At 33.6% G+C, this 26,133-nt stretch overlaps 1 protein-coding gene across 13 annotated transcripts in view; it reads left to right on the forward strand.

Moving 5' to 3' along the window:
• CLIP-190 (Cytoplasmic linker protein 190) overlaps nt 1-26,133 on the forward strand; it is a 140,766-nt gene that overhangs the window by 37,586 nt on the left and 77,047 nt on the right. For 2 of the 13 annotated variants that reach the window (XM_074180309.1, XM_074180313.1), the window contains exon 1: nt 1,673-1,910. The exons of 9 other annotated variants lie outside the window; for them this stretch is intronic. In XM_074180309.1, the coding sequence (XP_074036410.1) occupies nt 1,868-1,910 (43 nt within the window). In that variant the 5' untranslated portion in view covers nt 1,673-1,867. Of the gene's footprint in view, nt 1-1,672; nt 1,911-26,133 lie in introns of those variants that run through there. 2 more of the 13 variants (XM_074180312.1, XM_074180314.1) reach the window with 1 other exon arrangement.

Raw genomic sequence — 26,133 nt, forward strand, 5'->3', positions numbered from 1 at the left:
CTTATCGCCATTCATGCTGTTTTTACATTTTGCTATTTCTAGACCCATCCCGTATGATGTATGATGTATAATCACATTTTCAATATCCTTGAAAAATATGCCTAGTTGACTATGCCAGGTTATAAATAGAAAACAGTACATACAAATTTTCTGTAATTTTTACTTAAATTCTCAAATCACATTTACTATGCTGAAATATAAAAGAATTTGACAGTCAAAATTTTAGTATACAGTATATCTATAAATAGATATGAGTTATTTGAATCACTCTGTTGATCATTTCTGATTTTGGTTTCTGTACATTTTCACCTGATTCAAGAGTGAAAATTTTGTTGAAATGTAAAAAACGAATCATTGCGAAACAATAATATATATCGCAACGAAAATTGTGAATCGCTCTATATAAAATAATAATTCTAATATTTTTGGTGTACTGTGGCCTCAGCTAGAAACAGTTGAATGAATTATTGTGATTTTTTTAACAATATGCAAGAAAGCGTCAACACATTTTAGAGTTTCCTTTTTCATTTTATAGTACCCAAAAATAATAACGATTCATCCCGTATATTATTCTTTAAAGTTCATAACATATATATGGAAGTTTGGTCTGAGATCAGAACTATACACTCCATTTAGTTTTTTCCAATTCTACCGATAATTATGTGTGATATTAACTAGTTAATATTGGTCTGAAAGTGGCATTTTCCAGCTTTGACACCTTGTATTTCGAAAACTATGCATATAATTTTTTTGTGCCTATGGTGACTTTTGATCAGTAGATCGAGCTCAACAAAATAAAATAAAAATAAGAAAACTAAAATTTCAAGCGATTCGACAGAAAGCCATTCTGCATAAGAAGTGTGCGTGGTCCTTTACATCGTGCAGCACAGAGGCTTATTATTTAATGAAATTCAAATCTTATTATTTACAATTGAATTTTGTGAAGTAATTGGAAAATGAATAGGTTTGATGTAATTTCAATCTTTTTATCTTTTTTTGGCGCGAATAATATATTTTTTAAAGTTTTTTTTATATTAATTTATTTTATATTTTTTAATTTCCGCTAGATATATTTCTTAGTCTATCCATTTCATTCAGTTTGTCATTGTTACATGGGTGAGTGTATAGACCTTCAAAAGGTCTACAAGAAAGTCCGCGACGGTATATGTCTATCTCTTAGGGATAACCCACAATAACCATTTCTTATCCTCGAGAAATAATGGCCTATTTACGAAGCGACTTCAAGCAATACAACATACATCCAACAATACATCCAATTAAGTAATTTAAATACATTGTGCATTTAGTATAGATCAATATGGCCCTTCACAGCGGGTAATTCAAATGAGTATTTTCGAAGATTTTACTGATGTGAAATGCAGGGACATAGCGGTTGCGGCGGTACCGGCCGGGGAGCGGCATCGCGTGCCTATAAATAGCGCTTCGAAGACCGCGCTTGGCCCTATAGCACTTTATAATTAGCAGCGATCGCACGCGTTTATATGTATATTTAGTATCAGCATTGCGCCCGTGCGGTGCCGAGGCGGGTCGCCAGTAAATTATACTACGGTAAGAACATTGCAGTTGTGAATTGATTCGAAACCAAATATGAGACACCACTTGACCCCACACCGTCCAAGTAACATCGCGTGGGACGCAATTTGTTATTCCTTCGGCAATTTTCTTGAATGCTGTAACATAAGCGTCCAGTCCCTCCATTCGTTTGTTTTGTTTCTCGGTTCACTCATCGTCCTACTGCGAGTTCGCAGAGTGTTTTGTTTGCTCCATTCGCTGCGAAGCACGTTTCACTGTGCTGCTGTTTGTCTTTTAGTGTTTTGCCTTGTCGATACACAGATCAGCTGATCTCATGTCCTACGAGCTTTTTTCCAAAATGGATTCGCATTTGAAAGGTAACGGCATTAATTTTTTATGATTAATTTTGGTATGATGCAATGTTTTTGATGAAGCTCTCAATGGGTCGTTGCTGGTTGGATTTTCATTAACTTTTCCGAGTGTGATTCAAATGTAAAATGATTTGAAACCTTCAGGTATTCTAATTTGACTAGAAAGTGAATAGAAGGTTTTGTTATACTTCAATTTTTTTCGGTGTTTTGGGATGTATTTAGTCAAATATTCTGTATTATCTGTTTAAAAAAACAGAAAAATAATTAAAGCTTTCAATATTTTGTTGAATTATCAGTTGGAGAGGTATGTGAAAGATAAATAATTTTAAATTTTCAATTAGATTGTAACATGAATCAAAGTCGAGTCAAAATATGCTTTATTGTCTGAAGATTCATATCTTATTGACAAAGCTTGGTTAAAATAATTAACTAAAAAAAACAAACAAAGAAAATTACACATATTAGTTATCGCTCCTTAGTCATAAAAAAACTATAAACTATAAAATAATATATAATTTCAAGAAGACACTGAATATATGTATATGTAACAAAATAGGACATAAAAAGATAACAGAAACAGTTTGTATTTACTTAGCACAATACAACACTTTAGAAAAATAGCTAGTAATAATGTATTTTAAAAATTTCCAATATTGATTACATGAACTGTGTGTTCGATGGCGACCACAATCCTGCGTTCTTTTGTCGAATGAACCATATTCTCGTAATCGTTGATGAAGTCGAGCAAATATTTTATGTGAAGGATACTACCGTTGAAAATACATTTCAGCATATCTTCTAGAAGCTTTTAACCCATTTCCCTGCGACAGACCATAAACGTAATGCATATCAGCCATTTCCTCATTTGTGTATGCCATTTTAATGACAAGTGAATTATTAAAGTAACAAATAAAGAACAGAACAACAACACGCAATTAGTATTAATTCAATTTCGAAAATTCACAAACTGACAGCGTCATACCAATTTAATTGTCACTATCGCTAATAGCGACCTACTAGATAGATTAGATTCGTATTTTCGCATTTATGACGATGTACCAAGAGACCCAAGAGACATTTTTTGTTTAGAATGAAACAGGCTATCGGAAATAAATTTTTAAATGGTAAACAAATAATAAGACAAAAAGTTACATTGGAAATCAATTTCAGGGGTTGCGTTTTCCACCCCTTACAACCATGGGGTAAACCAAATAAATTTCTGGCTAAGTGTCTTTTTGGTAGTACAAAACGTCAGGTTAATTTCAATATTTTTTTAAGGTGCTGTATCTTAACAAGGGATGCTCCAGTGAAATTTCTTTATGAAAGATCCTATCTTTTTTTTCGATGAGGAATCATCTCCTTGAATGTTTCACACTTATTTAGTTACACCCTGTGTATTAACCATTACAGATAATAAATAAATAAATCATTACAGATATGTAAGCATCTGAAATACTAAGAGTTAAAATACATCAGTGTAATATTCCTTCAAGTCATAGTAGGCTTTTTGCAGAAGTACTCCTTCAACTAATTTTCTGATTTTTTTTTTAAATTTGCTATTGCCCTATAGCACATTGGAAGATGGTTGTATATTCTTTTTGTCTCATATATCAAAGGAAATTTTGTAATTGCTAATTTTGGGATTGATTGGCAAGGGTAAACGTGTGGTAACGTCTGTCATTATATACCGCTGAGCTGGAGTATTTTTTGTGAATTAGCCAAACGGTTTCTAAAAGGAATAAACAAGGTACAGTAAAATTTTCTGACTGATGAAAAGTGTTTTGCAGTGGTCTTGTGATTTTGCCCTACATATGTATCTGACAGCCCTTTTTTGTAGAACAAATACTGAATTTAGAACTTTCTGATTACATAAGCCCCAAAAGGCAATTCCATATCTCAAGTGCGACTCTATCAAGGAAAAATACACAACTCTGGCTGAGGATTGATCAAGTTTGTTAGAAACAACTTGAACTGCATAGCAGCCAGATGCTATTTTTTGCATAAATTTGTTACATGCTCACCAAAATTTAGTTCATCGTCTATAAATACCCCTAAAAATTTTGTGTTTTTTTAACTATAGCGTGATTTCCTATAAGTAAGTCGTTAAAATTTATTAGTTATTTTAAACGCGTATGATGAAATATATAGCATAGAAAACAAATAATTGTGTGGAATTTAAGACTGTTTGCTATGTATATTTTATAACTTTGTTTAGTGGCATAAAAGTTCCAACGTTTTTAAAGAGGCAAAATCCCGTTCACGTATTTCCGTTATGCTCTCATTCAACATATCTGTGACTTTCCCATTAAACTTCTGGCAATAGATGACAGTCCTGCTGAAAATGAGATCATTTTGAAAATCCAACTAACCTTTTGCATCAATTTGAGTCTTTAGGTTCGTCAATTATAAGATAATCCTTGAATTTTGAGCTAAACCCGAAAATGGAATTTTTTAGAATACCAATTGAATTTTGTGCCTCCGTTTGGGTTACTCCAATAGTGATCTTTTTTATTCGCATGGCTACATTCCGAATTGAAATAGGCAAATGTTGAGAAAAATTATGATTCTGTTGTACATAATTTCATGAAAATTATCAAAATCGTCCTTTATGCAGCTTTCCCATAAGTTAATCCATTTAAATTTCTTCTTGAGAGAAGTCAATCATGATCGCGGTTTATCAACTTTAACAAATCATAAAAGCTCAGTAAAATTTCTTGGCTGCTGATTTGATGAATCTCTTTACAAGATTAGAAGCACCAACAATATACTAGTCTGTTTAAAAAAAATGGTGAGTTTTCAATTTTCTCAGAGAATATGTATTTGTTCATCAATTTCTATTTTGTTTCCTGCAAAGTAGTCTCTCTCAGATATAAACCATTTGTGCCAGCGTTTTTCACAATCCTCAAAGCAGTTCTGATATGTACTTTTTCGTCCTTGAGCTCTCTAAACGATTCAGTTTTTATCTTCTCAATCGTCGCAAAATGCCATCCTTTCATAGTTCTCTCCAATCTTGGAAACAGGAAAAAGTCGCACGGGGCCAAATCTGGTGAATACGGTAGCTAAGTTGTTTTTTGTCAGAATTCAGCAATTTGAAATAAACTACAATGCCACACGCCCAAAATTTCCGAAAAAATTGCATGGCATGAGCCAACCGATATGCAGACATCCTCAGCAACTTCTCTGATAACAATTTTCTTTATTTGTTAACATTTCTCTGACACAGAGTACAATCACCGTATGCCACTGTCAACATTTCAAGAGTTTTTGAGCACTTAGTTCTTTTTTTTTACACAAAATATTTGATGCATCGCCGAACACGCCGATTCGAGTGTATAAAGTGGACGTGGCCCTCGAAAATTGAACACTCACCTTATTTTTTGAATACCCCGGTATGTCTTGAATGATTCATTTCTACTTGGAAACCGATTATAATTTCAAAAAGTAACAAAATCAACAACATTCTTCAACTTTTCTTGTTTTATTAAATTACAAATACCAAGTGATATCTAATTTCTATCAAGAATCAACATTTTTCCTGGTATAAAAATATAACACTGAATTCGCATAGACAGGGATTGATAATCTGTCAACTTGTTAGAACTACAACAACCGCATTGCATTCCTTATTCACAGCGTCACTAAGAATTAGCATCAAAATATGGCAAATGGTATTTTTACAATGAAAATGGTGAAATGGAAATCCTCAGAATGAAAAAGTAATTCAGTGACTCAACTGAATGGTTTTGAATGTTTTCCTTTTCCGATGGAAAGTTATCAAAGTACTAACAGTGGTTCATTTTAATTAATCACCAGTCCGCTGTCTTAGTTCAATGGTATTGATAATTTCAATCTTGGTGTAATGAAACTAATGAATTGTTTCATCTAGTAGTCTTTCACAGATTTGCTCTTGTGTTGAATTGTTTCCTTTAGAATTTTCAACAGATTTATTTCTATGTTGACTCTTGCGAGGTCATATTCTGTACATCTAGTGTCCATTGAACTCTGCGAGATATTAAATGAGGGTATGGGACATAAAAGTTCCAATTTTGAGTTAAATTCGGATGTGGAAGTAAAGGGTTGGTATACGATAAGTTACCTTTTATGTTTCGGGATTTGGCAACACTAGTGTTGCAATCTGGCAACTGACAGCTCTATCGTAAAGTTGGCCATTTTTGAGCTTATACGTATTCAGAACGTTTTGAATACGCGCGCTATTTTTTATGTGGTTTTAGGCAGGGTTTTAGCACTGCTACAGTTCTTGCTACTGTTACACAAGACATTGTTGAGGGATTTGATAAGGGAATCATTAGCACTGTGGTACTACTAGATTTTTCGAAAGCATTCGATACCATCAATCATGAGCTGATTTGCATGAAACTCAAATATTATGGTTTTGATAGTGCTGCCTTATTTCTCATCTAGTCTTATTTACTTGGTCGATCTCAAAAAGTTGTTGTTGATGGTCATCACTCCTTACCTCTTGATATTCTATCAGGAGTACCACAGGGTTCCATTTTGGGACCTTTATTGTTCATCATTTATACTACTGACATTATCTCGTCCATCAAGAAATGTAAAATACAGGCGTATGCTGGTGACATACAATTATACATGCACTTAAAAATCGATGAATGTGCTGAGGCACAAAATCTCTTCAACACTGATCTTGATTTGATCAATGGGCTATCAAGTGAACATGATTTGAAAATTAATCCTAATAAAACAATGATGATGCACTTTGGATCGCAGAAGCATCGTAAATTTGCAGAAAACAATTTCCGTTTAGAACTAGGTTATACTATCTTGACTCCTGTCAATACAGCTAAAAACTTAGGGGTCATGCTTGACACTGATCTTGGATTTACTAGTCATGTTAAAAATTTAATGAAAAAAGCTTATATGTCATTGAAACTGTTATACTGTAATCGTTTTATTTTGAGCCAACATCTAAAAAGAATGCTCTGTGATAGTTTGGTGCTAAGCCATTTCAACTACTCTGACTTCATATATGGGCCATACTTATATGATTCAGATAAAAAAAGAATACAAAAAGTGCAAAATTCTTGTTGCCGCCTAATTTATGGACTTCGTAAGTATGATTCAATTTCTGAAGCCTTTAAAAACTCCCGCTGGCTCAATATGAAAAACCGTATGATTCATCATTTGGGTTGTTTTGTCCATAAATTGATCACCCTTCCCCATTCTCCTCTTTTAATACAAAAACTAATTCTGCGTGAAAATATTCACTCAAGAAACATCAGACATAAAACAAATTAACTATGCCACAATATCGCACTGCACAGTTTCAGAGATCATTTCTTTTTGGTGCTGTAAAACTCTATAATGCATTGCCGGAGCAATTGAAGAGATTCAATATCAGGAAATTCAAATACAAATATAAAAATTATATCTATGAATGTCAGTAATGTCAACTTTTACTTTTTAGACAACAGATCAATTCAATTAAATTATTTATCAATCTTTAGAAGGTAATCACAAATTATTATTTTATTTACGGTTCTCATTTCGTGGTACCATCACTATTAATTGCTTTTATTTTTGTATGTTTGCGTGCATTATGGAGTGATGCTTGTTGGGTGAGTTAGAGTAGCTTTGAGCTAGACTTCGCCAAGGAGTACCAGAATCTCCTGTAAACTATTTTCATTTTCAAATATATCTTTGTATTGTTTTTTTTGTATTATCAATAAAGCCGATTTATTATTATTATTATTATTTGTGTTGTTAACAGTAACTTAAAAGATTCATCTCGGCACAAAAATTCAATCAAATCGTGAACATGTTCGTGCGACTATTTTTTACAACTTTCGACGTGGATTAACTCAGCAACAGTGCATGGATGAACTCAATTCAATTTTTGGCGATGAAGCTCCATCAAGGACCAGTGTTTATCGATTGTATGGTGAATTCAATCGTGGTCGTAGTTCACTCCAAGACGAATATCGTGATAGTCTTAGGATCCGAACCTAAATCGACCTTCACCGAGCTGATAATAGAATGAAATATATTTTATAATGAATTTAGTATGTTAGAAAATATGTTAAAAATGGGTTCGCTAAAAAAATCCTGGACAGGCTATTTTCAATTATTTTTTGAAAAATTATTTTCAATTATATTTTGCAACATCAAGATAATAAGAAGATGTTTGTCCTTACTTGAAGTATAAAACGTATAGAATGTGCAGCCGTTGGGTTGTCAATTATTTACCTAGGCGAACTACTGGTTTGACAGGTATTAACAGGTATATCAATGCCAGTTACTTTCACTAGATTAGATAATAAAAAAAAAATTATATCATCATAAGCGCTGTTTCATTGCGAACACGTTGTTATAGGGTTGTTTCCAGAAAATTCGGTCCTATTAGGGGTCTGCGAACTTTAAAGATTTGAATTTCAATGCCAGAAATGTGTGCCAGAGAGACCCATTTTTAACATATTTTCTAATATACTAAATTCATTATAAAATATATTTCATTCTATTATCAGCTCGGTGAAGGTCGATTTAGGTTCGGATCTTCTATCATGAAGGTCGTCCAAAATCAGTTGTTGTTCCGAAAACCATTGATACCGTGCGCGAATTGATATTGCAAGATCGTCACGTGACCTATCGTGAGATTGGGACAACTTTAGGCATTAGTGGGACCAGCATACATTCAATATTGCATATAAACATTTGACTGTCAACAAAATTTGTTCGCGTTGGACCCCACACAATTTGTCAATCGCTCAAAAAAGGCTCGTGTCGATTGGTCGAAGGAAATGATCAAAAAATACGATCGTGGTGATTCGACCTGACATCGTGACAGGTGATGAATCGTGGATTTACGCGTTAGAGCCCGAAAGTAAACAGCAGTCGACTGTATGGGTGTTTCAAGAGGAGGCAAATTCAGCAAAAGTTGTTCTCGCACGAAGCACTTCCAAGCAAATGATCGCCTGTTTTTTCGGTAAACCTGAACATGTCGCAACCGTACCACTAGAACAACGCAGAACAGTCAATTCTGAGTGGTACACAACCATTTGTTTGCTAGTTGTCTTCCAAGAAATCAGGAAAACCACCCGTGGAAGACGGATCACTCTTCACCACGACAATGCGAGCTCTCACACATCGGCTCAAACAACTGCATTTTTGAGCACCCAAAACATCGATTTGATGAGTCATCCGCCGTATAGTACTGACTTGGCACCGAATGACTTCGGTGCCGAAAATATTTGAAAAAAAATCATTAACTTCTCAATTAGGGATCTCATTTATATTGAAAACTATTTACATTTCAAATATCACCATTGACACTTACTACAGTTGATATCTCTTTCGCTAAAAGTAGTCTGTAATATGTGAAACAAGTAATGGAAAAATATACAATAAGTTTATTCCATCAATTCGGACTTCCATTGTCTAATATAATATAAATTGATTTGAAATCCCTGAAAAAAATTTAAAAGATTAACCGAAAATAATAATTTCATTAAAACAAAAAACTGAAATTACAAGGAAATAACATACAAGCTACAACCAGTAGATACTCGTTAGGACAACAAGAGGATTGTTCCGAATTCTTGGGGTTCTTGTTGAATACTCTTCGTGAGCAAAACAATAGCAAAATCAATACTCCCAGCCGCTCTGGACTGAGTGATTCCGTACAACCCATCTCACAAAAACCTGGCCACCAAAAGCGGACTGCGATTCCAAGAATTGCATTTACCGGATATCCTGCGAGTGCGGAAAATCATACATCGGTGAAACTAAGAGGCCATCGAAAGTTCGCATTGCTGAGCACAAGAAACACACACAGCGAGGAGAAACCAGCAAATCCGGAATAGCAGAGCATGTTTGGACTCATCAACATAATATCAAATGGGCTCAAGCTGAAATCATCCACAAAGAGGAACACTGGTTTAGGAGAAAATTCAAGGAGCCGCGTATATGTTGTCCAACAACGCATTTAGTCAAGCTAGCGTAGCATAGCATATGGAAACCTCTTATCAAGCGAAAAACGACCAACTCCTGCCAAACGGTCATCTCCCGCTTAAACCAATGAAGCGAAAAGAGGAAGGAGGGAATAGGTGAAAGGTGAGAGCACCCGAATGACCTATAAATAGTCATTTTTATTTTTCATTTTTGTTATAATATTTTTTTTATTTTCAGCTTTTATTAATATTACAATTTTTTATTTTCTGGTTGTAGCTTGTATGTTATTTCCTTGTAATTTCAGTTTTTTGTTTGATTAAAATTGTTATTTTTTGGTTAATCTTTTTTTTTTTCAGGGATTTCAAATCATTTTATATTATATTAGACAATGGAAGTCCGAACTGCTTAAATACGCCACGAAACATTGTCAACCACCTTCAAACAAACATACAATAAGTTGTGAATAACAGTTAAGAAGGCTAGGACATTTTTCAATCTGTTTGTGGAAAATGAACTTAAAATTCAATAACATTCAAATTCTGAAAAAACTTCATTGTAACAATCTGAAATAGGATCTTTGTTTCTGATTTTAATTTTAAATTTAAATATTCCTATCTTCTAGATATTTTGGTTATGTTTCTTCCTTGGTACATTTTGTACTCATTTTTTCTTAGTTACTATGATCGACAACTGAAGAAAAACTATTTTTTATTCTGTGATGAAAGAAATAATTAGAGTTCTAATGCCCTGCATTACAGTAAACATGCCAAAATGTATTAACATACTTTCATATGGTATGTTTGACTCTATAAACTGTTATTTCCGATATCTAAAATGTTGCTGAGAATTACCAAAATCGAGAAACTGACTGTACTCGCTTTAGAATATTCGATTTTTTTGTCATAAATCACGTTGTTGTTCAAAATGCCTGTTATGTTAATTACCTGCTCCACTAAAAATAGAAGGTGATGTAACATTCACATAAATTTGTTTGCTTTCCGATCTTTCAGTCACATCAGAACGAATCAAGGCGATGTTTACATAAGGTCACAGGTAAATAAACATTGTTTCATTGTTACATTATGGTTTTTTCTTCCGATTCAAAACTGATTGTTTTCCAAGATAGTACAAACATGCTCAAGTTATTACATCAATGAAGAATGAAGTTAGTAATCAAGTATTACTCAACTTTTGAATTGTTTCTTTCATTGAATGTGATACAACATATCTCACAGGCGAACAAGATAACCCAGGAAATTCCACTTTGAATTTTAAAGTCAAATAATCAAAGTTTTTCATTCTTCAAATGTATTTTTCTTGAACTTTTTATCGTGGATGTTCTCCAAAAATATGAAAAGATTCAATCTGTTCTTTGATCAAAATGAAAAATGTAGACACGTGATCCGCATTATCTGTAAAATTTTGATTTTTTCTTGATTATTTCTCGAAATGTAGTTTTTGGCCCATGTTAAAATAGGTTGTTATTGATTAAAAAAATGTGATTTTAAATGAGTTTCAAATTTATATATCGAGTGGTCCAACGAAAAGTATGCACCTTGCTTTTCTCCTTTTTTTTTGTAACTTAACGGAGAAATGCTCGGACAGGTCAATTTTGCTTTTGGGGGGACACATTTTAGATGTATTTTTCTATCTGTGTCTTCAACCCCTAGCGAGGGTGAGTAACAACCCTAAAATTTTAAATGGAAAGTGGGGTCGAGTGGTATATCATTTGAAAGGGCACAAAATTCTCTTTCCGATGATACCTAATTTGTTGTATTTACTTGAATAGTTATAAAAAAAGCAAGAACATTTACTCGATATTTTTGGTGTTAATGAAAATGCGGAAAAAACGGCTTTTTTATCACTACTACATTCCTCAATTTCTCTCGTGCGTTTTTTGGCAGATAAGTGAAAAAAAAGAATTTAGGCAAACGTTCATTGATTCAGTTCGGTTGCTTTTGAAATTATTTCAACTTTACTGTAAAAATGGTTTATTCCATTCCTGAACGAGTTGAAATTGTTAAACTTTATTATCAACATAATAGTTGTGCTAGACTTACTGCTCGCCTCTTTAATAACAGTCATCCCGGGAAAAATGTGAATGATTCGTACGTTGCCAAGTTAGTCCAAAAGTTTATCGATACCGGATCTGTCTGTAATGTGAAACACCAGCCACGGAAATCGATGAGAAATGAAGCAGTGGAAGTCGCTGGTTTGGGACATGTTGAATTGGATCATACTCAAAGTACCCGTCAGCTTGCTGCAGCCTCAGGTGTCTCCCGTTCGTCCATAATACGGATATTAAAAGCCTATAAATCTCATCCGTACAAAATTAAATTAGTACAGGAACTCAATGAAGATGATCCTGATAGAAGGCTGCAATTTTGTGAACAACTGAGCCAGCTACTAATTGATGATCTGCACCTATCATTCAACACGTGCTTTTCCGATGAGAGTACATTTTTTTTGAATGGAGCTGTTAATAGGCATAATTGCCATTACTAGGATGACAGTAACCCACACTTATTCCGAGAGGTCCATACCCAGTACCCTCAAAAAATAAATGTCTGGTGTGGCATATTAGGTAGTCATATCGTAGGGCCACTTTTTATTCCTGGGAATTCAAATGGTAAGGTCTACCTGAACATGCTTGAAGATACTATTGATCCTCTCATAACAGAAATAATTGAAAATGACCAAAATCATAATGATGATCGGCTTCATTTTCAACAAGATGGAGCACCTCCTCACTATGTTGCTCCGGTAAAAGAGTTTTTAGATGACCGGTTTCCTGGACGGTGGACTGAAAGGAGACACCCCATCGAATGGCCTGCCAGGTCACCTGATTTATCGCCTTTAGACGATACTTGAAAAATAAATGTTTTACTACGCAGCCCGAGTCCATAGAAGATCTTCGCCAACGAATTACAGCAGAGTACAGAAGTATAACACCTGATATGCTACAGAATGTTAGGAATAGATTTGAACAAAATCTGTATTATTGTATGGAAGCAAATGGGTCACATTTCCAGCACTTGCTGAAGTAGGATTCTACTAAGTCAATTACACATTTCAAAATACTGGGTTGTAGTTGTTTTTCTTCATAATATCTACATGTTTGAGTGAAATACAACAAATTAGGTATCATTGGAAAGATAATTTTGTGCCCTTTCAAATGATATATCACTCGACCCCACTTTCCATTTAAAATTTTAGGGGTGTTATTCACCCTCGCTAGGGGGTTGAAGGCACAGGTAGCAAAATACATCTAAAATGTGTCCCCCTCGAAAACAAAATTGACCTGTCCGAGCATTTTTGCGTTAAGTTACAGAAAAAGGAGAAAAGCAAGGTGCATACTTTTCGTTGGACCACTCTGTATATTCTGTTACATTATACAGTGCATTTCTTTAAAGTCCTCCCCCCTTTTATTTTTTGGACGGGTCAACTCAAAAAATTGAAATTTGGGATAATGAAATTAATGCATGGATACTTTATTTTGAAGTGAAATTGACAGATGGAACTTTCAATATGGCGACTGGGCACCATCTGGGAAAAAAATTAAATTCAGAGGGGGGTCTTGTGACACGTCATTTTGAAGCTCCTGATGAATACTTCACAACCCTAGAATATTAAATCAAAATCTTCACTTACTACAAAATGGCGGAATATTTAATAATTTCCTGAAGACAAACACAATATCGATATTTCTAGAAATATTCTTTTTTATCTGACATATGGCAATTTCAACAATCTGATAAGCTTTGTTAAGTTATTTTTTGTTTATAAAAACGACAAAAAATGTCAGTACGACAATGAACATCATTGTTTAGTTCAGTGTTTCTCAAAGTGTGCGCCGCGGCGCCGTGGAACCTTTACTGGGGCGCCATGGGCCACGGGTGAGACTCATGGTACAACGTATTACAACATAGATAACTGAGAGTAAAGGTAATATGTCGATACCTATTAATGAAAATCTTCTGATAATATGATAATATCGGTAATTGCAAAATGCAATCCGTTCAGACAGCCACCTACCTACTTTTATTAATCAAATATTTAGTGTAGTCTTTACGTTCGGGGCGCCACGATAACCTTAAAAAAACATAAGGGAGCCGTGAATTCGAAAAGTTTGAGAAACACTAGTTTAGTTAGAATATTCTCATTTAGTTTTCGATTTGACCAGTAGAAAGGTACCACGTCAACAATTTCTAAAATGGTCAATTATCATCCATTGGAAGACAAAATTGAAGCGATTTTTATTTACGGTGCGACGCGTAACTTTCACGATACCAAAAAAAATTTCAATGAACGTTTTCCGAATCGTCCTATCTGTAGAAAATATATGAGGAAACTTATATCCAAATTCACAACAACCCGTAGTGTACATAACAAAAAGTCCCCAGGTCATCCGTCCATTCCGGAAGAACAGCAAGTGTTAATAATGGTAGTAAATCCTGAGCAGTCTACTTATTCCGTCGCGAATGTTCGCGAGGTGTCTCCTTCTACTGTGTGGAGACTTTTGAAGAAAATCCATCCATAGAAAATCAAAATGGTACACCAATTACCTGAAGATGGCCCGATCGAAGAACATAATTCTGCGAAATCATGACGTAAACCATTGCAAGGCATCCTACCTATCTCCACAATATTTGTTTTATTAGTAATGAATGTACTTTTCTTTAAAACGGCAATGTTCACAGACAAAATGCCGTTATTGGAGTGACACCAATCATCACTTTTTCCGGGAAACACATACCCAATATCCAGAAAAAATTAACGTTTGGGCAGGAATATTGGGAAACTATATTGTAGGACCTCTATTTATTGATCAAATTTATTGATTTATTGAATATGCTGGAATCTACTGTTGACCCTACCATCACTAAAATCGCCGAAGCGTATCCTAATGAATTCCATATGGATATTGTATTCCAACAAGATGCAGCACCACCACATTACTCCAAACAAGTAAGAAACTATTTGGATACTACTTTTCCCGGTCTTTAGATTGGCTGTCGAGGTTCTACAGAATGGCCAGCCCGCTCGCCAGATTTGACACCTTTGAACTTTTTTTATGGGGCTTTTTGAAGCAAAAGGTGTACGAAACTGAACCTGCTTCAATATTGGATATACGGTGGAGAATAATTAATATTTGTAGATATATTGACGTTACTGTGTTGACATTATATTCTGGGGTTGCGAAGCATTTGTCAGGAGCTTCAAAAGGATGTGTTACAAAACCACCTTTCCATTTAAATTTTTTTTCTCAGATGACGCCCAGTCGCCATCTTGAAAGTTTCATCTGTCAATTTCACTTCAAAATAAAGTTTTCATGTGTTAATTTCAGTATCCCAAATTTCAATTTTTTTATTAAACCTGTTCAAAAAATAAAAGGGAGGAGACATTAAGGAAATGCACTGTATATCTGACGAATGTTCAAATAGTTATTAGTCATCATGTTTTTTAATACTTCTTCATAAACTGTATTTGACGATTTACAGTTGTTTATGCTCGAGGTGTTGTTGAAATATTCGTCATTTTGAATTCTACTTTGTATGTGTTGGAACGGTTCTAAAAATACATACACAGCTGACAAGATTTAAAAAAACAATCTTCGTCCATTCTTCAAATATTTCTTACTTTCGTTAAGGTAAAAATATAAAACAAGATAACTCGGAAGAGTTAATCCAATTCTTCATCTTTTTATATTTTCATCGCCATCAAAAACAATACTAAAACCATTTCTCGTTGTCAGAGTGTTCAGAGAGCTTCCTTTCTCAATCGATATTTTTTCTCGTAATGTCTCAATTTGATATAACTGGATTCACTTGATCACAACAACAATAAATGTTCTCTAAAACACGTAGCAATCTCAAGGTTACTTAATCAACAGAGTATTTTCCACGTATATCATTGTGATGACATGATTTCTGCTTTCATGCTAATATAAATATTTTTAACCTTTTGAAGGTCAAAAGTGCGACTAATGAGATGCATTCATTTTATTTCACACAATAAGAATAGGAGGAAGTCTCAATCAAATCCCGAATTCGATTTCTTTAATTTGATCGTTTGGCGAGGGTCTATTGTTTCGCCACTTTTAATCTTCAAGGCGTGAAATTAAAAGTTATTCGTTCTTTTGTTTTGGTTGTTAACAATTTGATAATAGGCTCTGGGCGCCGATACTCATTTTTTGTTACGTAACATTGCGAATTCGAGAAAATACTGCGTCTGAATTTTTACCAAGCCCAGTTTTTTAGCGGTGCAACTGTTGAATGAATGTCCCACAAAAAGTCGTTGTTGCGAATAATATTATGGCCTTTTATTTTTCAGTTATCCAAATATTTTAATTATTTATCTTGAAAAATTCAATTAGCAACATTGTACCTGAGCATTTTTAAAAATTTACTCTAGGTTCTATTAGTAAACTGTACAATTGTACACTTCCAGAAGGCAAAAACCCACCAAAAAATAATACTCACAAAAAAAAGCATTCATAAATATATTTTAAAAAACACGTGCGCGCGTGTTAATAAAAAAATATTTTTTCAAATGAATAAATACATGTGAAGTGATTTCGAATTATATCAAAGAGGTTATATACAGCGCCATCTCCCCGCGAATAGATCAAGCAATAATGTCGATAATTCTGTCAAATACAGATCCCGATATGAAATGAAAAGGAGAGTTACAAACAAATATACATACTTACATAAACGTGAAACTAATATGAAGCGTGTACAAAAAAACAAAAATGGAATGAATTGGACAAAATAAGGACATTGAAAAATTGACAAAGTCCAAGGTGGCCGGAGTCCCGGATCTCAAGAATCACAGGAGTCTAGTTGAAGATCTGTGTCCTTGATGATTTCTGGAAATCTCATTTCCAGATATCAATTAATAAAAAATTACTTTTTTCAAATGAAGAAATACATGTTAAGTGAGCTTGAATTATATCAAGGAGTTCACGTACAGCGCCATCTGCCCGCGAATAGATCAAGATATATATCAATGAGGTTACGTACAGCGCCATCTGCCCGCGAATAGATCAAGCAATAATGTCGGCAATTCTGTCAAAACAGATCCCAAGCTTGGGAGTTACAACCAAACCAACAAACAAACACACATACATACAGGTGAAGCTAATATAAAGCGTGAGATAAAAATACCATGATTACTGGTTGGTGGTCAGCGGCTGGTGTGATTCACTATAACTTCACAGCAGAGACTAATCGTGAAGAAATTCGACGAAATTTACCGAAAATTGCATGAGCAGCAGCCAGCACTGGTCAATAGAAGAGTTCCGAATCTTCTCATTATTCTCCACGACAACGGCCGTCCGCACTTTTCACAAATTACCGTCCGAAAATTGAACGAATTCAACGTCAAAGTTCTGCCTCGCCCACCATACTCCCCAGACCCCTCGCACAATTGACTCTACCATGTTTTCAAACACTTCAATAACGTTTTCACAGTTGGAACCTTCGAGAATCAGAACCAGGAGAAAACGGCTTTTGTTGACTTCATCGAATCCCGAGTACACAATTTTTAATGCTGACGGAATTAATTCATTTATGTCAGGTTGGCAGAAGTGCAGTGATTCAGATAGCGCTTATTTCGATTAAAATGAATAAGTATTTATTGAGGGCAAAGTAGACTCTTAAAAACGGACAAAACCTTTGAAACAACCTTATAATTTTTTCTTCATTCGAAAAGATATACAGTGTTACACATAAAGTTCGCAACATATGAAATTTTTTTCTAATTTATAGATATAATGAGAATTTTACTTCGCAGTTAGTTTGTGCTTGAAAAATGAGTAATAAACAGCATTTTTCCTTCTGTCATGTGCTACTCTAAACCTGTCAAATTTAACATTTTTTTTCGAAAATCCTCAAAAAAATTTTTTTGGAAAATTTCGAAAAATTCCTAAAAAAAAGTGGCTCAGTTTTCATTTCATTCTCTTTCTCGAAATTTGTACTGTCACTTCGACTTTTTTCCAATTTTTTTAATTTTTCGAACATGTTGCGACATGTTGCATTTGTCTTGTAATGTTTGAATTCACGTAGTACAAATCGCTAGAATGACAGTCTTTTGAATAGTTATGAAACTGTAGGTAAATGATTAGTTTCCAGAAAAGTATGATATGTCGGGTTACTTTGTAACTGAATTATTGGTCAGAAAAATAATCAAACTGGATAAAAATCTATTGTGAAAGAAATACGAGTGTAATAAGAATGAAGAGAAATACATTTACTAGATTACTGGTATATTAACGTGCATACTTTGAAAATCCGAATGAATTTAACAATGAAAATAAAAAACCAGTTGAACTTTGCAACAACAAAGACGAATTTCTGGTGTATTTATTTATTTTTCCCGTAACAGGTCAATGCGGGTATTTTCTGGGCAAGATATGATATTGAAGTCTCGTTTTCGTCAAAATGAAATTTGAATCATGTTTCGATTGAATCGATAGAGCGAAAGATTCGTGAGTAGAGAGTCCAAATTTCTAGCAAGGGTATAAAATTGGAAACTATGCAACTTTTTTCTTTGGTAATTTTCGAAAGTTACAAAAAAAAACTGGTTTTTTGAGGATTTTCGAAAAAAATGTCAAATTTGACACTGTATAAGTTGTGGAATCCTTATCGTTTTATACTCACTCTCAAAACAGACTCCCTTCCACCTAAAAATCAATGGTAACGAACTTGTTGGATAATGATATGCGTTTTATGACAATGTTAGCTTTTATGAAAAGTGGAACATAGTTTGTTATCATCTGTCATTCAAATTCATACGTTACGTTGCAAGAACGTTCAGTTATACTTTACTCAACTATTTCAACTAGTATACTTTGCTTGCTATCAAAGTGTGAAATTGAAATCCGAATGAATATTTTTTATTTCTTCTACAAGGGCATTCATGATCACTTCAATATTGTCTTTTAGATAAAATACTTGGCAACAGATGATGAGAATGAAAAAATGCACTATGGATGAACAGCTTTACACTTTTTGTAAATTTCTAAGCTTTGAATGAAGTTCTATTTTCAATTTGGCATCTTCCGCAATACTTTTTTTTTCAACAATTAAAGAGGCTGTTTGAAATTAATTTATCTCATTTGAACCATCTTTACCTGTTTCTGAACTCAAGAGATAGTTTGATTTCATTTTATCACTTACTCATGTGAATTTCAAAAATTTTCAGTCGGATGCAAGTTGTTGATTGATTTTCGCCTATCAAAACGTTCTTGAGAACCAATTTTCAATGAGCTTCTTGTTTTATATTATCGAGCACTTACTGTAATAACGATACATCAATTCTATTTTTAGCAAATTGTTATTTCCTATTTCATTGTATGAACGTCCTTATATAATAATAACCTGCAAAAATGATATACACCCACACGACAAAAACATTTATTTCATCTCTGTCGTCTGACATGTTGTAATATTTGTTGTCTTACGTGCTCGACATACAAGTATTAATATGTCCATTACTTGACAACGACTTATGACTCACGGAAAATAATGACATTTCATACAGGTTTTATTTAATGCAAAACGATGTGGAGATGTGTCGGCAGTTATTACCAGTAGAATATATCTTCTTCGGAAATGTTTCGACCACTGATCATTTTCGTTTTTTATCTGATTTTTTTCATTTCATTTGGAAATCGAATATTTTCATTAAAATGGTGTTTCCTTACTACGGTACGAAACTTCAGAGAGTGATTCGTTAGGTCGTTTTAAGAAAAAAAGTCTTGATGAACATATGTCCGGAGTTGCTTCGTTTCTGAAAATGACTATGGCGTACCTCAAGGCTCTGTGCTTGGACCAATTTTATTCAATGTATATATAAACGAAATTTTCCCATTGAACAATGAAGGTAGTATAATTGGTTTTGCAGATGACACAACCATCTTTTATAAAGCCGATAACCCGAATTCTTTGAAAACTTCGTAAGAAATAGTAGAGATACACTCTTAGACTTGGTTTCCTCAAATATCATTCATTTGGAGTTATCGAAATCAGATGACGTATTTCTTCCAAGTAGTATTAATCACGAACCCATTGTTATTAGGTGTTGTGCAAGTGAAGGAAAATACCTTCACCATCGAGAAAACTACCATGACTTTAAAAATGCTGACTACCCGGCAATTAACAACTTTTTTGCAAACATCGATTTGAAGCAACAGTGTCACTTAGGCGTTTATGAGGCAATTAACTTGCTTTACAATATTATTTATGATGTAATAAACTTTTTTGTTCCTGTGAAGTTGTACAAAACTCCACACTTCCCTGCTTGGTTCAGTCCAGAATTGAAACATATTGTAAAAGAGAAAACAAAACTTCACAAACGGTTTAAGCAATCTGGTGATTATAATGATTACAGAGTTTTTTCACAAGTTCGCAATCAATGTAAACAAGTCAGTGAAAATTGCTATAAAAATTATATCTTATAATATCGAAAACAATATAAAGTCGAATCCAAAAACATTCTGGAGATTTGTCAATGATAAGCGGAAATATTATGATCTTCCAGACCCAATATGAAAACTCCCTAGACGGAGCAAATCATTTTTCCTCTGTGTTAATTTCTCACGATATGCTCTATTATGTGTTTGATAAATGTATCAATTTCGGCTGTTGTTGAGATCAACATTGTAGAGGTAATTGACAGAGTAAACTTTATACCAGCCAAGTTTTCCTTCGGTCCAGATACTGTTCCATCAATTTTTTTGAAGAATTGTATTTATACTTTAGCAACTCCTCTTACTCAACTTTTCAATTCATCTCTTAACTCTTTTGGAATTTTTGGAAACAAAGCTTTCTTAAACCTATACATAAATCTGGAATAATAATAATCATAAGCCTGGAATAACAAAAAATTGTAATGTTGACAAAATAGTTTCATTGTTGCTGTTGAACATCCAATCTGTACGTAATAAGGGTAATGAACTTTATATTTTTCTTGAACAACATAATTTTCCAAATTTTGTTTTCCTAACAAATTATGTCAACGAAGCTGTGAAACGTGAGAAATTCGCCTATGTGCAATTTGTGCTTGACAAATATAAAAATAACGTTAAGTCGATGTGGCGCTATCTCAGCGACTGGGGTGCATGCACAAAATCGACTCTCAAAACGAATAATATTCCTTTAGAACTTCGTGTAAGTGTAAGTGTAAGTAACTTGAAATTCTCATTTACTGAAATAACTAGTGATCATGTCTGGGATGCTCTGAAATCTCTGAAATCGCAGGCATTCGGTTTAGATAATATTAGTCTTAAAATGATAACAATTGTGTTGCCTTTCTGCATAGAGGAAGTAAAACACATTTTCAATGAATCCTTGAGAACAGGTACATTTCCTGAATTGTGGAAAATTGCCAATGTCATTCCGATACCTAAAATATCCACACCTGAAAGTTTTAATGATATTCGTCCCATATGCATCTTACCTACATTTTCCAAACTTTTTGAAAAAATACTTTCTCTACAGATTAGACAATACCTGGATTTCAATAGTATCTTACCAGAAGTACAGTCTGGCTTTCGTTCGAAACATGGTACACATACGGCTCTTTTGAAAGTCATAAATGATATATGTACTTATGGTGATAAATCTATACCGTCGATCCTAGTTCTCATGGATCAAAGCAAAGCGTTCGATCTTGTCAATTTTCAGCTTCTTCTTGCGAAATTAAAATTCATAGGGTTTCAAAAAAGAGCTTTGGAATCAATGAATAGCTATATCCGAGGTCGATCACAAAGAGTAACGCTTGATAATAACCTGCTATGCTCAACCCTTAAAGAGACTATTTCTGGAGTACCCCAAGGTAGTATTCTTGGGCCCTTATTATTTGTAATTCTCATTTTTGATTTTCCATCATGTTAAAACTTTTGTCAAGTTCACCTATATGCCGACGATTTTCAATTACATTCATCTTGCGATATGACTGATATAGAAAACCATGTGAGCATTATTAACGAAGATCTCCAAAACACTCAAGTTTATTCTGAAAAACATGGCTTGCATATCAACCCAAACAAAACTGTTGCAATCTGCTTAGGCCCTCAGAGACAGACTTATCAGATCAAACAACATAGTCTCAGAATGAATCAAACGGACATTGAATGGGTTGACTCAACGAAAAATCTCGGATTGATTATTGATCAAAACTTGAACTTCAATGACCATGTCCAAAATATATTCCAAATAGCGTTCTTGAAACTGAAATCACTACAAGAATTTAAATATCAACTATCAACCGAAATGAAACTTAAACTAGTCAAATCCCTCATATATCCACATATAGTACTGCGCTCCAGTGTATTATAATTTTCTACCGGAATATAATCGACAAAAGTTGCAACGCATTCAAAATTCTTGTATGATTCTAGTCAATAAAAATGCTCTCAAAGATCTGACGCTAAACAATATTAATAAATTTGATCATCTCATAGTTGAAAAGGAATTTTAATTCTCGTTATTACATGATACTAAAAATCATATCTTTTTTATTTGTATTTATAGACCACCAATGTGTAATGTCACAGCTTTTTTAAATAGATTGGAGATTCTTTTGTCAAACCTTCCAGTCAATTCTCAGCTTATTGTAGCTGGAGATCTCAACATAAATTATGATGACAAAAATTCTGCATCTACTCAGGTACTCGACACATTGCTCTTATCATATAAAATGTCAGTTCAGGAACCAACACAAATCTCACAACATTCATCTTCTGCTATAGACTATATTTGCACAAACCTGGATGAATAAAAATTGGCGTGCAGGGTGATCCCAGCTGGTCTATCAGTCCATGAAGGTATAATTTTTAAATTCCCTATTGAAAGTAAATATACAGCTCCAAAAATTTTAACAAATTCAAACACAATTGCGAGCAAACTGCATGGGTAGATGTTTTGTTTTCAAGAGATTCTATAGGCGCCATTCAAAGATTATTAACCAGACTTTTTGAAGAATGTTTTCCTAAACGGAAAATAAAGATTAAAAAGATAAATAAATCGTGGATTACACAGGGCATCAAAAGTTCTGCCACCAACTTGAGAGCGCTTTTCACTCAATAGGAAAATATTTCTCCGATAAATTTTTTATAACATTTTTCAACAAATATCGTCAAATTTACAGACGGGTAATTGAACATGCGAAAGAAATTCATTACAAGAGTAGAATAAACAAAGCTGATAATAAAATCAAAGAAAACTGGGCCATAGTGAATAGTCTTAGAAATAAATCAAATTCAATTCCAGAACACGTCAATATAGATCCGGAAACACTCAATAACTTTTACTGCACAATTGCTCAAAAACTAACTTCATCCCTTGTTCCTATTTCAAATCCTATGGATTATTTAAATAATGTAAATATGCCCAACAACTTTCACTTTGAAGACACAAATTTATTAGAGCTGAAAGAAATCTTGCAAGAAAATAAAAACAAAAATGCAATAGGCATTGATGAAATTTCAGTAAAAATTTTAAATAACCTTCCCGATTTCGCTTTGAATACACTAGTGATGGCTATAAATAAATTTTCCCTTGGAAATTTCCCTCCGTGTCTAAAAACAGCTCTTGTGATTCCTATTTTCAAAGGCGGTAATGCAGAAGATCCAAATAACTTCAGACCTATCTCCATGCTCTCAACACTCTCAAAAATCATAGAAAAAATGGTGAAAAAAGGGGTATTACCTTTTCTTTATAAATACACTATATTAACCAACTGTCAATTTGGCTTTCAGACGGCAAAAGGCACAAATGATGCAATCTTTTCCTTTCTTGAACATGTCTACACACATCTCAACAATGGTGAGGTTGTAGCTGCAGTATTCTGCGATTTCTCCAATCCTTTTGATTGTGTAAATCATAAACTTCTTCTCAAAAGTTGAACTACTATGGCTTGAGAAGAGTGTGTAATGACTGGTTCAGGTCTTACTTAAGTGATAGAAAACAGTTAGTATGATCAAACGAAAAATTATCACACACGAAGGATATCTTATGGGGCGTACCACAAGGATCAGTACTAGGCCCGATTCTTTTCCTTATTTATCTAAATGACCTGGGGACTCTCTCAATTCAAGGAAGTTTTACCGTCTTTGCGGATGACACCACGTTCCTTTGGAATGGAAAAAATACTTCTGATATGAAAGAAACTATCTCTAGTGATTTAGAAGTTGTAAAAAAATGGTGTGACGCAAACTACTTGTGCTTTAATATTAAAAAAAACAAACCTACTCACCTTCAGCTGTAATATTAACAATGTATACATGAATGGACAAATTCTTGAGAATAAAAAGCAATCCAAATTCCTGGGAATCTTCATGGATAACAAATTAAAATTTGATCAACATATTTCAGCTTTGAATAAAAAATTGGCATTAGGATGTCATGCATTTCGAATAGTTTAAAATGAACTGAGTTCATCCACAACAAAAATGGTATGTCATTCCCTGATTGAGCCCCACCTGAGATATGGTGTTGCCTTCTGGGGATTTTGCTGTCAACAACTTTTTCATTCAGTGTTTGTTTTGCAAAAGCGAGCGGTTAGATACTTATGCAAGGTGGGAGTACGTGAGTCATGCAGACCATTATTTTTGAGAGAAAAAAATCTCACTGTTACTTGTATTTTCATACTTGAAACTGTTTGCCTGATTTACAAAAAACATAACATGGTTGGAACTCCGGAACCTACAAATTACATAATACGGCAAGTGTTAGGAATCACACGTTAAAAGGTAAGACCTCGTTAGTCCTTAGCTCGCACAAGTTTCCCAACTTCTGAGAGTTGTCGTTCGTATGGGGGCGGCAGCTGATTAACGGAAAAACAGATTTCAGACAGATTTCAAACTGAAAATAAAATTAATCTTCCTGTTCCAAAAACAAGCCAGACAAAGTATTCTTTAATTTATGAAAGTAAAAAGCTGTATAATCACATACCTCACGAAATTAGGAAGGAAAAAAGCTATAAAAAGTTCAGAAATCTTGTTGAAGATGCCCTTGCAACTAAAGCGTACTACAATCTTGATGAATATTACAATGGAACTTTGCTGTGATTTAATATAGGTGTTTTTTTTTGTTGTTTATATTGACACCTATAGTTTAAATTATATTTTATACTGGGATATATATTATTTTATTGCCATGGCACGTGAACTTATGTTCAAACTGTATATAGTTGTTATTTACATCTTTTGAAAGGGACTATCTATACAGATTTTTCTAAAGCATTTACTTCTTCGCATGAATTTCATTGTTTGTATACAGTTTATTTGAAATAAATTGCTCTCTTCCTTTCTTTGGAAGATTCCCATATTTTTTTTGTATTAGTAGAAAGCCAAAACCTTTTTTTTTTCCAATCTTACATCTCAAAAAGGCTATTCATATTTGCATTCTAAAAAAAAATATTATTCTCTAAATGTTTGTCCATTTTATTCAACTTTGTAAAACTTTTCAAAGAACCAACTGTATATGTTGAAAGTATAGAATTATTTTATACAAGTGCTGTCTAATTTTTGAGAAAAAAATATAATTTTGAGTGACCTACATTAGATCATTCTAACGAAAAGTTTAAATAAATTCTTTTCTACAAATTATCCAACCAGTATTATTAGTTGTCTATAATTATAACTTATTTTTGATAATTGGAAAATATAAACCAATTTTATTTTATTATTTCACACACACATAATCGAACGATGAAAATTGTTCTACATTGACCGTTTACATTGAAGAGGTTTCCCTCCTTATCAAACATTGAAGTCTTTGGTTCCTTGACATTTCTACCTTGCATTTCAAATTGACCTACAATGCCGATGAAGAATGTTTTTCGTTAGGTGTGGGCGAGAATAACGATACGATTTATTATTGTTTATTCAATAAACGTTTTGTCGAACGTGATCGGAGTAAGTCGTGTAATGATTTTTTAAATTTGTTTTTAATCACACCCATGTAAGGACTCAATCCACACGTGATATGTTTTTGTAAAAATTGTCTTGTAATATTGTGTTTAATAACATCACTATGAAATCGTCAAAGCCATTATATTTATTCGTACAAGCTACTTCCAAAAGGATCTTGTGAATATAAAAGTATGCTGAACCTTATATAAAAAAATATCAGGTACATTCTAAGATTATTTGGGTTTTGAAAAAAAAACTGATAATTTTTCGTCAGATTTAGTCTATCTGAATGTTTTTAAAGCCATTAATCACCATTGATATTACATTATATTATTGTTTCTACGTAGGTGAGTCTAGTAACAAGCTTTTCTATCACTATAT

This window comes from Leptinotarsa decemlineata, unplaced genomic scaffold (assembly GCF_025532065.1).
Source record: "Leptinotarsa decemlineata unplaced genomic scaffold, Ldec_3_MD MMD2_tig00026294_RagTag_RagTag, whole genome shotgun sequence".
NCBI classification, from domain to species: domain Eukaryota; kingdom Metazoa; phylum Arthropoda; class Insecta; order Coleoptera; family Chrysomelidae; genus Leptinotarsa; species Leptinotarsa decemlineata.